This window comes from Larimichthys crocea, chromosome XI, assembly GCF_000972845.2.
Source record: "Larimichthys crocea isolate SSNF chromosome XI, L_crocea_2.0, whole genome shotgun sequence".
Lineage (NCBI taxonomy): Eukaryota > Metazoa > Chordata > Actinopteri > Sciaenidae > Larimichthys > Larimichthys crocea.
Genome location: NC_040021.1, coordinates 23,901,325 through 23,916,033, shown reverse-complemented (window position 1 = coordinate 23,916,033; position 14,709 = coordinate 23,901,325). Strand labels below are relative to the sequence as shown.

Genomic DNA, 14,709 nt, shown 5'->3' with positions numbered 1-14,709 from the left:
GAACATTTGAGCAAAAAGTAACAGTGGGTAAATATTTTCCTGGGTGGGACTGAAGCTACTGAGGCTGCACACAGGATGTTGGTGCACTAAGCTTAGACTCTGACTATAGAAGGCTGCTAGAATAATATGATATGAGCTGTGGGTCTGCTGTAGGGAAAGAGAATGTAACATCTACTGGCTCACATCTAAATGCATTAAAGTAAACACTATAATTTAAATACATAACAATATTCTATTGAGCATCTCGGCTGACGAGGTCAACTACAGTGCATGAACATGGACATCATATTAATGAGTAATGAGTTCCTATATCAACACAGTAGGGTGGTGCTGATGAACAGGAAATGTGTCTTTATATAATGAGCAAAACAAAGAAAAAGATTGCTGTCTGGTTAGAGGTCAGAGTTCATTCTTGTTTTAACTCTACATCAACATTATTAGACTGCTATTATCAGGCCAGCGTGTTGAGTGAGAAGTATTTCCTGACTTATCTTTAACTGGCTCTCAGAATATTTTTGTATTTCTCAAACTGGGATTCACAGTCTGTGCTGTGCTCAACAGACAGCAGGGGGTCAAGTCACACATACAGAGACACAGACTTGACAGGAAATGGGAAAGTTTCTTTTTCAAAATAATGTACAATCTATATGACCTCTGCTGTAATGAGTTCGATCATCTCTAAGCATCCAAATGGTCTCAAGGCAGGTTGATCGGTGTGTTCTGCATCATGAGTAGACTTTTTACTTCAGTATGTGAATATTTCTTCACTGTGGTACTTTAGGTAAACAGTCTAAGTACTTGCCTCTGTAATATGACCTTCTTCACCTTAAATCGACCCTGGCAGGACCTTCAATGACTGAAAAATCCCACTTTAACCTGTATTAACTGGTTTATTGTAATTCAATTATAACAGCTAACCCTAACCTAAAGGGTTAGGACCCAGCTTGAGATGATCTCTTTACAGTCCCGATGTTACAGCAATAGAAAACAGTTAATACAATTATGAGATTCTTTATGTTTCTTTACGCAAGTATCAATCATTTTCATGATCAACTAATCTGTTGATTATTTTTACGATTAATCAGTGAATCATTTAGTCTATAAAAGGTCAAAAGATAGTGAGGAATGCCTGTCTCAAGCCCAGAGTCCAATGTGACATCTCTCATGGCTCATTTTGTCCCAGCAAACCCCCAAAGATGCTCAGTTTACAGTGAAACGGAACAGAAAAGCAAAACACCGTCACCTGAAAAACTAAATCCTAAACGGTGCCTGAAAACAAAGTGACATCGACATGCAAGAACATCGTATCTGCTCCAGTGCTGATCAATAAACCACTCACAGCGCACACAGACCTGCTTACTGTCACAAACATGGTCTTATCTGCAGTGACCTTCATTCTCTGAGGTCTGTTAGACCGCATTCAGATAAATGAGGTGAGTTAACATAAAAATCAACAAGATTGGCAGGCTTTTATTTTGAAAGATGTGGCCGGAAGTTGTGATTTGTTGTTGTGAGTTTTTGCCGCGTGGTGTCTCTTGACCACATATAAGAGAATGAGTAGTGGAGGCAGCCTGACAGACCTGATGGTGGAGGAGAGGAGGAGTGCTGAAGCGCAAGAGGTTCATCTCCATCTTCTTCTGGAGCACTTTTTATTTGTGGGAATTAAACTCTGCTCCGGATGACTGATGATCAAAAGGTGAGTGATGAAGATGTGTCACATGGTTAATCTCTCATATGACTGAGAAACTCCCAGTTAAACCAGTTTAAATGTTATTACGCGTCGTTATATTTGCAAGATGCGCAGATTTCTGGCGTCATGCGTGTCCTGAAAGAAAACATACATATATCATATCATATTTATTTTATTTTATGAAGTCTTTTGTTGTTTTGTCTTTTTTTACTTTTACTATTAGGATAAAAAAAAAAAGAAATTGAACCACGTATATTTTTCTCCTGCTCTTTTTAAAACAAGACATGTAGAAAAGCACTGAGGTAGTTTCCCTTCTCTTTGCCACAAACTTGCACATTTAATATTTTTAATAGAAATTATCCAAAAACACTGTTACAGCAAATAGGGGAGAAATATTTGCAGTTGTCTGTGTTAAATGTATTAACAAATATATATAAATCTCCGTTAGACCCTTTAGGGGAACAACAATTATAGAATTCAGGGGGCATTGTTGATTTCTTTATCATAACTGAGATGCTTAAATTATGAACTGAATAAATATTAAGTTCCATCCCTTACATTGACTTTCTTTTTTTGAGTGGTTTGATTTAGGATGTAATTGCTTTTGGTCTTATTTCCATAGTGCAAATTAATATTTCTTCAAAGTCTGAATAAAAAAAACAACATATGAACATATATTTTAAAGCAGGCTATATGCACTGGTAAGGTAAGAATGATGATATGCTGTGAGGATGAAGTCATTCTTTATTGATGTGATGAAGTTAGACAGCTCAGGATTATAGTTTACTTACTTTGGCAATAACAGTCTGAACCAGAGCCACGTGAATTTGTGCAAAATTGGACCGGGCAAGAAAAGTTAAGTTTGTCCAAAGCTCTCTATTACTGTATTTAAATATTACATATGTCAAGTGTGTATTGAAAACAGCATTAGAAGAAAGTGAATGTCCCCAGGTTGCATATTCCCACACAAACATGGTGTTGACATGTCTTCTGTGTCCTCAAAGCTTACGACGTCCTTTGTTAGTATTGTTAACAGAACAGGTATAAAAGTCTGATTAAACCAGCACTGCAGTCAGTAGTGTGCAAACATGTTTAATGAGCTGCTTCAATTGTTTCATCACAGGTTCAATACCTCAGATAGATAACAGAATGCTTATACATTTAGTTTTTTACAAAGTGATTAAACCTCACTGGGGACTCCATTAGCAGGTGTTATCTAGAGTTTGAGTGTAAGTATGACTCTAAAGACAAAATGATTAAAGATAAAATGGGGTCATGGATACAGACTTGGAGGGTAAGGCTGGTAATATTCTATATTTCAGTTATTTATACTTTCTGACGTCCTTACCTTCCCCATGGTTCCCGCCAAAGACGTAAATCTTCCAAACACAGCTCACAAATGTACATTTTTATAAAAAGGCTCGGTACGTTCATAAAGCAGCTGGTCGCTTTCAACCAGTGCCTCAATCAGGAAGCAACAGCGCATTTTCTGGGCACAATCTGCAGCTTTGGAGAGAATCACTTACTTGTTGTTTTTGTTTGTTTCATAGGATTTACTGATAAAATGACATCACCTTCATCACCGCAAAACAATCACCAGAATTTTTTTCCTGCCACCTTCACCAAGTGCTTGCTCATTGTTGTTGAGACTACAGTCTAGACATGCTGTACATGGAAAGTGTAACGGGAGAACTTTGGCTCTCTGTAAATAAAATGTAATTGAATTGAAATTAAACTTTTGCTTTCACTAGATCTTGATTGGGATTGTGGCTAAATAATTCAATTATTTATTGAAGACAGTGAGACAGAGAGGTATGACATAAGATGAAGATGTTTGCCAGGACTGTAATCACTGCACTTTCTGTTTCACTAAATCACTTATCTGAACTCAATTCCATGTTGTTTTCTCACTTTGTGAACCTCCAGCTGATGTGTTATGTGTCTCTTTTGTTGTTGTAAATCTCACCTGCAAAAATGCACTTCAGCATCACCTCTCTGCTTCATGATCATCTTATCACTGTTTTTATATTGCTTTGTTTTTATACCGTACCTATACTGCACTTAACATTCACAATTCTACTGCACTGCATGAACTGAATTTTAAAGATGCTTTTATCCATCACTTTTCTTTCATCAGTTATTCTGTATTATTCTCTTTACATCGTGGCCATTCTGTCTATATCTATATATTCCTCCTCAGATGTCTGATGCAGTGCTGTAGGCAATGTCTGTCTTTGTTCTGCTCTGAGCTGTTTTTTTTGTCGATTGGACCTGGTTGAGTCTGTCATTTCCACGCACAAAGTATTGACCGGTCCTCCTAAACAGACTAATTAAATCCGCACTAGAGGAGCTTTTCTCTTTTTGAAAGAGATTCCGACTTCTGACAAAACCAGCTTCTTTGATATGAATGATCATTACGGCCATCATTATGTTCCTTTTTTGTGCATTAGAATAGAGTTTGCTCTCTGTCTAATAACACTAGGTCACTCCTTCTGAAGCAAATGGAAGCCTCTTGTGAGATAATGCACCTTTTATTCATACTTAAAGACTTCTGTCATAATGGACAAGAAAGCAGTCAATTCACATTTGAGAAGTTGAAATGTATCATTGTGTGCCTGTCAGCAGATATGCATTTTTTAAATTTTTTTTAATGATAGCTGGGGAATTAAATTCTTCCCTACCATAACAGTTCCCAGGCTTCACACTTTGCCTTTGGAATGATCGGTTAGGAAGAAAGAGAGACAGAGAGATGGTTCATTTTTCTACAGGCACTAAAATTGAGTCTGTGCTCTCCCTCCTACAATAATAACACAGTTTTGACAGAAATTAAAGAAGACATACTGTTCATTGTGATGGATTACTGAAGTACATTTCTTAAACTGTAATTATCTGCTTGTCTGCTTGGAGGAAAAGTCCATCAAATCAAAAAAGCATCTGTTTGCATGCAGGTTGTCATCGATGCTGCATTTAATAATATTTTGTATTTATAATAAAGCATATTACAAAACTTAATGTGAAAGGAGAGACGTGTAGAGAGGGATCCACAGATAATTGCCACCTGCCTCTCACAGTTCTTCTCAGCTGTGTTTAAAGTCTGTTCTGGAAAATCGAATTAATGTCACTGTTCTCATCAGCAGCAGACACCTGTTTTTCTGCAAAAAGGCGGGAGATGGAGGGCATGCTACCTGCCCAATACTAATCAACAGATACACAGATAGATAGAAGTTAGCAACTAGCAAGTGGACAGTGAAAAACATCTAGCAGCTTTTATTTTGGCTTTTTTCTGATAAAGGTGTTCCACAAGGAGCCATATTGGGTCTCATGCCATTCCATAGACCAGGGGTTGGCAATTAGCGGCCCGCGGGCCAAAACTGGCCCGCCATCAATTATATCTGGCCCGCTAGATGACGTTGATTTATTTTTAAATATATATATATTTATTTGAAACCTCATGTTTCCTGTCAAATACAACAATTCCACAGATTTCACAACATTTATTGAAAAGTAGCTGATAAGTAACGTGACAGCAGCCAGAACATCCTCGCCGCCTCTTTACTTGACGCACAGGTCGGAACACTAATTGGCACGTGCGTGCGCTGTAACCTGTGGAAATAAAAGTGTCCTGTGTCCCTCTTGTAACGGACAACGTGAACAAATATGTTTCATTAAATGAAAAAAAAAACCAAACCAAACAAAGTCGGCTCAAATATCAAATATGAATGTGAATGCACATCAGCGGCAGATCTGCGCTGCTGTATACATTTTACGGCAGGTTGCTAGGGCAGGTTGCCTGTTTCATGACAGACGCAGTGGGTGTAATAACAGCACATAGAAGCAAATAAATGTTTTAAATTAAATTAAATGCATTTCTAAAGTTAAATAAAGTTTATTTTTAATATAATAGAAAAAAATAGAAGTGGTCCTCAGATAAATTTTTGAAAATGATAAAAATGTGTCAGCAGCACTTAATCAGTTGTAATTACACAGTTGGCCACTACTGTAGATAGCACCTCCAATGCAGATGCCGCCTTGTGCGTGCTTCTTCTCGAGCAGTGAGGGAGAGATGTCCAGATTAGAGCATGAAACGGGCCTTAGAAGTCAGGCCTCGTCGACCCGAGCCTGGCCCGGCCCGTTTTGATTGACAGCTTTGTAGAGCCCGAACCCATTTGCAGCCCGACGTTATTCAAATATGCGCATATCAGTCAAGAATGAGTCATTTGTGCTCTACATTTTGAACATTTTTTATCCAGGACTACAAATGTCTGAACAAGAAAGTAGCCTAGGCTAAAATAAATTCTCTGTGTGGTTCTATGTGGTCCTCTGGTAATGTCAACGAAAAATGGTGGCCCCCACCATCATTTAAGTTGCCCATCCCTGCCATAGATTCTCTTCCACGCAAGGAAGTGTACAAAACACTCTTTAACATTTATGTTTAATTTAGTTGCATATGCTTAGCATAGTCTTTTTTTCTAGGTATTGTTCTGTAACAGCAGTAACACAGAGAAAAAAAGAAAATCTGAATGTCAGACATCGTTCACAGCTCTAACCCCAGACTAATGACCAACAAGCAGCCATGTCCCTGGTGGCAAAGGGATGATTTGATGATACAGCATCACATAATAACCACCTGTTTGCATACAGGAGACTAATCAAGTGTTGCCTCTCACTCTGAGCAGCATGATTGAAAAATAGATTTCACAAACAATACCCCAGAGTGATGTATGATTTACTCATTTATGACCACAATGAGGATTCATATCCATTTCTGTCTTGTACAAGATTCATATTACTACTATGGAATCTGTGACGTAGGTTTTTAAAGCATATTGAGCTGAAAAGCTCAAAAGAGGTGGGTCATCTTCTGCAACTAGCTTTCCTGCCTGCTGGGATGTCGTGGAGGGATTGCCGACATTGTCCAGGATGACCTGCACCTTGCTTCATGTGCCTCTTTCCACCAGAGTCCTCTGTGCATCCAACATCCTCCCAGCCTTTTTCACAAGGTTTTCAAGTTGCTTGGTGACCTTGTCTGTCAAGCTGCCTCTCCAACAGATCGTATAGTAGAAAAGGACACTTGTCACCACTTGTTTTGATGATGGTGTTGGATGATGGTGTTGGATGATGGTGTTGGACTCCCACTTCAGGTGGGATGATGGTGTTGGACTCCCACTTCAGGTCCTGGGAGATTGTGAAAGGTGTCAACACCAGTCACAGTTTTGTTGGTTATGGATCCCGTCTGTATGCAGACTTGTCACCGTCCTGGATGAGGCCGATGACCGTTGTGTCGTCTGCAAACTTCAGGAGTTTAACACACGGGTCTCTAAGAATCTAGAACCTGAACTCTCAAAGAACCTAAATCTCCGTAGAGAAAAAGAGTTGGCTCTGCCATTCTCAGTAGAGGGCATCTGCTTTCTGGGACCAGTCCAGCATATTATCTAGATGCTAAAGCTAAAGGAGGCATAGTCTTGCAAAAATCCACAATCACCCCTTTGTTCTTGGAGTTGTTCAGTCAGGCACAGTTCTTACAGTATCACTCCATTCGTCAGGGCCCTGTACTGTCTTTCTAGACCATAAAATAACTCTTAACCCACATGACAGAAGGGAGTTTGAAACACATAGAAAGACCTCTGACCTCTGACTCCAAATCAGTGAATGAATGGTTGTTTATCTGTGGTTAAATTAAATGAACTGAAAGAGTGACGCATGTTGGTCTTGTGATTTCTCTGTTTAGTTCTGGACACAGGATTTCACAGCTGCTACTTTACACTTTATCAATAACCCCTAATTCTATCAAGAATGACAATACAAATACAAATAACGAAAACTTGAGAGATGAGCCCAACTTAGCAGTTTCCATCAGCTCTGAGGAGCAGTTTGGTTTCTTTCAACATTTTTTTTTTTTTTTTTTTTTTGGTTTTACAGCTCACAAATGCCACAGTCATCAATCTCAATTTTGCCCCCCAGCACAAGGGCAGACAAAGTTAGCAACTTGCTCATAGACAAACTGAAGCATTTAGCAGCTAACAGGCTGGTGGAGCCCAAAACACACTCCACATCTGCCGATTTCATACAGGCTATCTTGTGATAAGTCACACCTTATCCAGTGTAAACTCTATAGATCTTACACAGATAGCAGAGGTCAGTATAAGAATGCTAACGTATACGCTCTTCAGACAGACCAGTCTCTCTAGGAATTCAGTTTGTACAACTCTGCAGCACATGATTTAAGTGCTAACACAGGACGAAGTGTATTCTTTCTGGAGTGTGTCAATAACAAAGGATGCAGAAGTCGAATCATGAAAGAATGTTTAGTGCGTGTGATGCCAGAGTCCAGAGATTGCATATTGTCTCTTGTATCTTAACCTTAACCAATCTGACATTCACCATATAGCCCATAAATCATCCTGTAGTTGCATATGTAGATAAAAATAATAAAGCCCTGCCCAGATACAACGTTGCTTTGTGCACACAAAGGTGATGGATTGTAACTTGGACATACTGTACTGGACACAGTATTTCAGAAATCTTTGTGCTATAAAAGTCTTCTTTGTACTCGGAACTCCTGCAGACAATTGACTTCAGGCAGCATCTATCCATATATCCACACATCATATATAGGTATAGGTCCTGTTTATAATGTTACACGTTTATAAAATGGCCCATATGTCCTCTTGGCATTTCTTCATTATTATCTGGTCCTGTGGCTCCTGTCAGCTCCTGCAGTGAAATTGCTTTTGCTTTGGGATGACTTTTTGATTGGGAGGTTGGTGCTTTGAGCCGAGCTGTTGTACCAAGGACTATAAAATAGTACTGCATTCACAATTGAATTAGATTTTTGCTGTTATTGTTCAGAGTACTGAGGTACTAGAATGCAATGAAAAAAGGAATTGTTGCTCACTGAGTGTTTAAATGTGTATACAGTACACATAACGGTGTGTTCTCCCGCAGGAACTATTCTCTATTGCTATACACTTTGACAAAAGCTTGTCTTAGGGGTAGTACACTAAACAGTACTTTAGATTTTGTATCTATGCTAGTTATACCTTAAGAAGTGCAATTATGTACCCATGTCACTAAATAATACATTTAAATAAAATGTCTCATTAGGTTCTACTGTATCTAGAGCGATGTTTGTTTAGCCTCCTAAATCACGCTGGACCTTTCAATTTTTGTTTTTTGTATTAACAGCAGATCACATGACTGTACGTGTAAAAAGCATTGCTTATAGTGACAAACCTTCAGAGAATTGCAAACAAACTCTCGACAGAGCTATAGTGCTTTGCCGCGATTTGTTTTGGTTTGTTAAATAAAGTTCAAATGACCTAATTACATAAATAAACTTTATAAATTAGACAATAATTTATTTCTTTTTACTCAACAAAGTGAAGAGGCGGCTAACAGTTACTTTGCCTGTGTCCTATTAAGCCCACATAGTACCATTTACTGAATCTGAAGCAGGAATACAGCCATCATTAATGTTATTAGGTTATTTGCACCTGCACTTTTCTTACTGAGGTCAAAATATGTTCTGTGAGAGACACCTATGATGGCTTCTCTTGCTCTTATCTTTAACCTGCACAACTGAGACAAACCTAAACCACTTTAATCACATCCATCATGTCAGTCGGGAAACGTGCAAAATGTGCAGTTGGGTCTCTTCTACAGTGACATAAGATAATCTCCTGTTGATGCCTGTAGCATCTGTTTCTGATTGCTGGCTTTATAGTCATAATAGAGTGCACCGGTTTGTGAAATGTGTTCATGTGCATATGGGTTCATGACTTATTCTAAGCCTGTGGGTATGGATACTGGTGTGTGTGAACTGTTTTTAATTTGTGGAAGCAGCTTCATTATTTCATCCTTATTCTCCATTTCACAGGACATTCCCCGCTGATGACAGTGATGGAGAACGAGACGTGGCCGCACTCTTCATACATCCCCCATTATCTCCTCCGTGGTGACCCTTTTGCCTCAAAACTCTCCAGAGAGGCGGATATCGTTGCAGCTTTTTACATCTGTATCATAGGTCAGTCTGTCACTGTGATGAATGCTTTGTCTTTGGCTCTTCATAAATACATGCTACCACAATCTCATTTACTTCCACTGTCCTGCAATGATAAAGAGTCAGTTCAGTGTTTCATTTGTCATGTTAGTTGGCTGAAGTTTTCAGATGTACACATGATGAAATTTAATCATGTTCTGCAGCAGATGGAGGCAATATATAAATAGATAAGGAGGCAAAAGGCCACACAGGGGACAAATATGAGAGACGGGTAGTTGACAAAACTTGACAATTAATCTCAAATTAATAAGAAATTATATTATAAATGGACAATTAACAAAAAATGCTGCTTGTGAGCATAAATTAACATATGTCAATCAATTGTTAACTCTCATCATCCTGCCAACATATTTACATAATTATTTTATGTATTTTGAAAGAAGCCTAATGTGATGGCCCACCCAGCTGTCTTCTTGTGCTGCTCTGCTGTTCTTACAGGAGCCTGGGTGGGTCATTGGAGCCACTATTGCACCTGAGAGGTGAGAGGGGACAAAGGCACAAAGGAACTGCTTTCCTGAGCTGGGCAGCATCAACCTGTCCTCATAGCCTTCACACCTTTTTTAGTTTTAGTTTGCATCTGTTACACTCACATGTATTTATCCTTAACACTGGCTATATTGGCTAAATTTATACTTCCACACTCCATCTTATTTTTGCTGAAATTGTTGAAAACATATGCCCATGGTGTCTGAAGGTATCAGTCAGTAGGATGAGGGTTAATATACGTTTATGAAAGTCAAAGATAATACATTTTCAAGCCAAATGTACACTACATCTCCACTCTAACCAAAATCTGAATTAGAGTTATGTTAATTTAGGTTAAATTGTCCATCATCTGACAGCTTTTACCAATATATAACAATGCATTAAAAGTCAGCTAAACGGCGGCCAGTGTACAGTTAACTGATAAAACACTGGCCGATGTAGCAGTTCAACTGTTTTAAATCAAATGGATTCAAATCCATTTTTTATTCATAAAACAACTGGGTTCATACAACAGAACCTATAGGTATATAGGTTACCTATACCTACTGCTTAGAATCAGCAGGCAACAAACACCAGGACACTTATTCATATCTGCTAAACTGATGGGAGAATAGGCAAGAATTTCAAATTCAAGAGGAAACAGAGAAATTGTTGCCTCAACCATTCACAGAGATAAGAGTACATTACTCACCAATCAGACAAAGTAAATGCAGTCTTGGAAAGTATGTAGATATCAGTGTCACTTGTCTTATATTTGCTTGTAATAAAGTATACCCTTTGTATTAGTATAATTCAAAAGAACATTGTCTTAATATGCAGATGACTGTCAACTGTTCAACAGCAAATCAAATTACTGACCATGTCTGGAAACCTAATCCCACTGCAGAAGTCAAGCGTTGTTGAGACCACCTTTGGTTGGAGGTTTTGTTCAGAACCGACTGGGAAATCTACAGTAAAGGTGATCCAGTCTTATTTTAACCTCAATGAATCATGACCACATTTAATTGAGGCTTTGTTGTAACTGGGAAGAGAGGTACACATCCTATATGTAAAGCTAATTAAGAGGATTTATAGGAAATTGAGTTTTTATTCAGAAGAACAAAATAGAAAGAGAACATAAACCTTGAGGTGAAATAAAGGCCCCTCAAACACAATGAGCAGCTGCCCTTTGACCTGCTTCAGTATTTAACATGTGAACACTGATAGGAGTTTACAATTGTCATCTTCAAAATGGAAAACAGTACATATTACTTTTGCAATATTACTCTCTGTGTAGAGTAATGTGTTCCTGGTTACATTCATTCTGCATTATTTTTACCAAAAGAAAAAGCTGTGTTGTTTTATAGCAGGAAATCAAAACAAGCTTAAGTTTATTGTGGTCCATTACAAATTCAGTGGTGAGCAATGATGTATAGTTCCAGTCAAAAGTTTGGACACATCTTCACAATCAATGTTTTTTTCTTGATTTTATTATTTTCTACACAGTAGATTAACAAAGTAGATATCAAAACCATGAAATAACGCATAAGGAATTATGTGGTAAACAAACCATAAATATGTTTTATACTTCAGATTCTTCAAGGTTCTTTTCTTTGATAGTTGCTTTGCGCACATCCTCTCAATCAGCTTCATGAGGTAATCGCCTGGAAAGCTTTTTAATGAACAGAAAAGTTAATTAGTGAAATGAATTTTTGGCCTTCTTAATGTATTTACCAGCCTGAGAAATTACCAATTAATGGGACCTCAGATAAGAACCCACATAAATGCTTCACAGAGTTCAGGTAACAGACACATCTAACATCAACTTCTCGAAGAAGACTGCATGAATCATGCCTTTTTGGTTGACTTGGCTGCAAATAAACTACAATTGAGAGACAAGGAGGTGAATTGCTTGGATTAAGAAACACAAAGAATGGACTAGTGGAAATCTGAGATTATTGGTTCCAGCAGCCGAGTCTTTGTCACAAATGCCAAGAAGGTATCTGCATTTGTGGTTCCCACTGTGGGAATGATATATGATGATATGGAGGTGCTTTGCTGGTGGCAATGTTAGTGTTTTATTCCAAATTCAAGGCACAATGCCGACATGGCCACCATAGCATTCTGCACTAAACATCTGGTTTGCCAAGTTATTTCATACTTGTGATGCCTTTAGTATTAATCTACAATGTTGATAGTAAACAAAATAAAGAACAAAACAGAAAAAAACATTGAATAAGAAGGTGTGTCCAGACCTTTGACTGGTACTATATAATGAAGGCTATCCTCTGGAGACCTTTGTAAATATACATTGTAGCATTCCCTTTTAATATTTATGGTCAGTGGGGCCATTGTGGTGGCCAAGGGTTTCCACCTGGAACACTCTTAGTACCGGTCACCTGGTGTGGATTTGGCCAATATTGCAGCAAGTGATAAAATGACAACCTTGTAAGTGTAGTTTTGGCAGCGTACAGTTAAAAAGACGCCAAGCTGTTTTTAAAAACTGGTCTTAATTTCATTCCCCAACTTTATTTAAACTATATTTTGTTGGATAAATCTCCAACATCACAACATAATGTGCTCTTATATCTCTGTGTTTATAGCTGCACAACAATGCTAAAAAGTATGGTTGATATTTGACAACCTGGCAATGAGACTCAAAAACTATCTTTCTTTGATCTGGTTTCTTGCAAGGAACAGCCAGAGAAACCCATTTTTATGCATGGATTACACTGGGGAACACTGGAATTTTTGTTGAGTTAGGTCTGACAGCTGTTTTTAACAAAGAATTTTTGTTGAGTTAGGTCTGACAGCTGTTTTTAACAAATATTTGGGTGCGGAATCCAAAACTGAACTCAGTTTTTCTCTATCACATCAAGTTTTTGAACTATAGGATCCCCGTTTTCTTAAAAAAATATGAAAAATACTGTACTTAACAGTATGTGCTTGTTTTATAAAAAAAATTCAAATATTGACATACAATGAAATATGAAAGAAACAGCCATGACTGCAATGTTTGTTAAACACTATTATGTTTTTACAAAGGATATGGCTACTGTAATTATAATTTTGTGCAAGTAGTTAAGGTAAAAATGTACGTCTATAGCGCTTGTAATTGGAGTGTCCAACTTGCGGATTATTGCATTTGATGCTCCAACGATAGTCAACCATTTGTACATCCCATCTACCCTGATAACGTTCTTCCATAACCTTCAAATCTTGGTAAAATCATTGACCTTGCTCGTCGCTAACAGCACCAAGATTTTCCGGAAAGCTGGCAAGATGGGAATGCAGAAAATGTAGTTTATTACTCATGTTGCAACCAAGCACTTTGTGCAGCTGCTGAATTTGTGGACCATCAAACACACTGGCCTTGTTTTTTTCAATTGACAGTCCAGGAAATTGCAAGATGATGTACTTGAAACACGCGCCATCAGTTGGCAATGCTTTTAGAAATTGCCTCATGAGACCTGTAGCTGTAGATGAGTCCAATTGTAATCAGCTAGCAAGTCTTACTACAGCTAATCAGTGGAATTTTGCTTAACTGGAGGGTAAGCTGTGGAGAAAAAACGTGCTAGAAAAAAACTGACTGCAATTTAAAAAAAAATCAGAATGCCAATTTTAGTTTTAATCAGCATAACACACTCACTCTCATATTAAGTGCGGTTAATACGATACTCTTGAGGAGTCCTCATCAAATCAAAAGCGTCACAAGAACATCATTTCTGTGCTTGTCTATGTAAAACACACATTCGCAGGAATTCTTTATCTGGTAAAGGGCTGAGTGGTCTCATAACAGCATTGAAATGGAAATGTATTGAATGTAATCAGTGGCAGGTTTACATGCTTTCTGCTTTCAGTACAATTATCATCGGCCCTTTGTAGCCCTTGTAGCCTTGATATAAATAGGCTGTTATCACCTTTCTTTACTCTGCCCTCTGTGTCTTTGTCAGCACACCTATTTAGCCATTCTTCCTATCAGAGTAACAGATTTGAGTGTAGCCATGATTTGACTCTGAGAAAAGCCTGTCTTTGCTTAGAGTAACAATTCGACTCTCTCATATATCTAATTTTCATTCTCATTTCATTTTAAAATTTGCACTGCATTTAGATGGAAACTTAGCTACCTTATTAACGCATTAGCATTAAAGTTGACTGCTGTAGAAATGGCTGGTCCTGTATCATCACTGTTATGCAACTGCTTAGTTGTGAGATCAGTTTCAGCAGCAGGTGTACTCCTCTGCATCCCGCACAATCAGTGGAGCTGCAGATTCAGGTGATGATGAATCTCTGTAGGTTCTCTCACACTGTCACATAGTTTTCATGTCATTTGATACATTGTTTTTGTAAAAGTATTGATTCATTAAGTTCCAGCCTCAAATAGTACGTTGTCTTTGGTGCTAAGTTATTATATAAAGTTAATAGGGGGGCGGTGTTTAGCTCAGTTGGTAGAGCATGTGTGAAGGCTCAGTCCTTGCAGGGAAGGGATTCTTCC

At 38.2% G+C, this 14,709-nt stretch overlaps 1 protein-coding gene across 1 annotated transcript in view; it reads left to right on the top strand.

Moving 5' to 3' along the window:
- The first annotated feature begins 1,539 nt into the window (after positions 1 to 1,539).
- opn5 (opsin 5) overlaps positions 1,540 to 14,709 on the top strand; it is a 32,711-nt gene continuing 19,541 nt past the window's right edge. The window contains exons 1-2 of the mRNA XM_019276975.2: positions 1,540 to 1,696; positions 9,567 to 9,713. Of these exons, the coding sequence (XP_019132520.1) occupies positions 9,581 to 9,713 (133 nt within the window). The 5' untranslated portion in view covers positions 1,540 to 1,696; positions 9,567 to 9,580. The remainder of the gene's footprint in view (positions 1,697 to 9,566; positions 9,714 to 14,709) is intronic.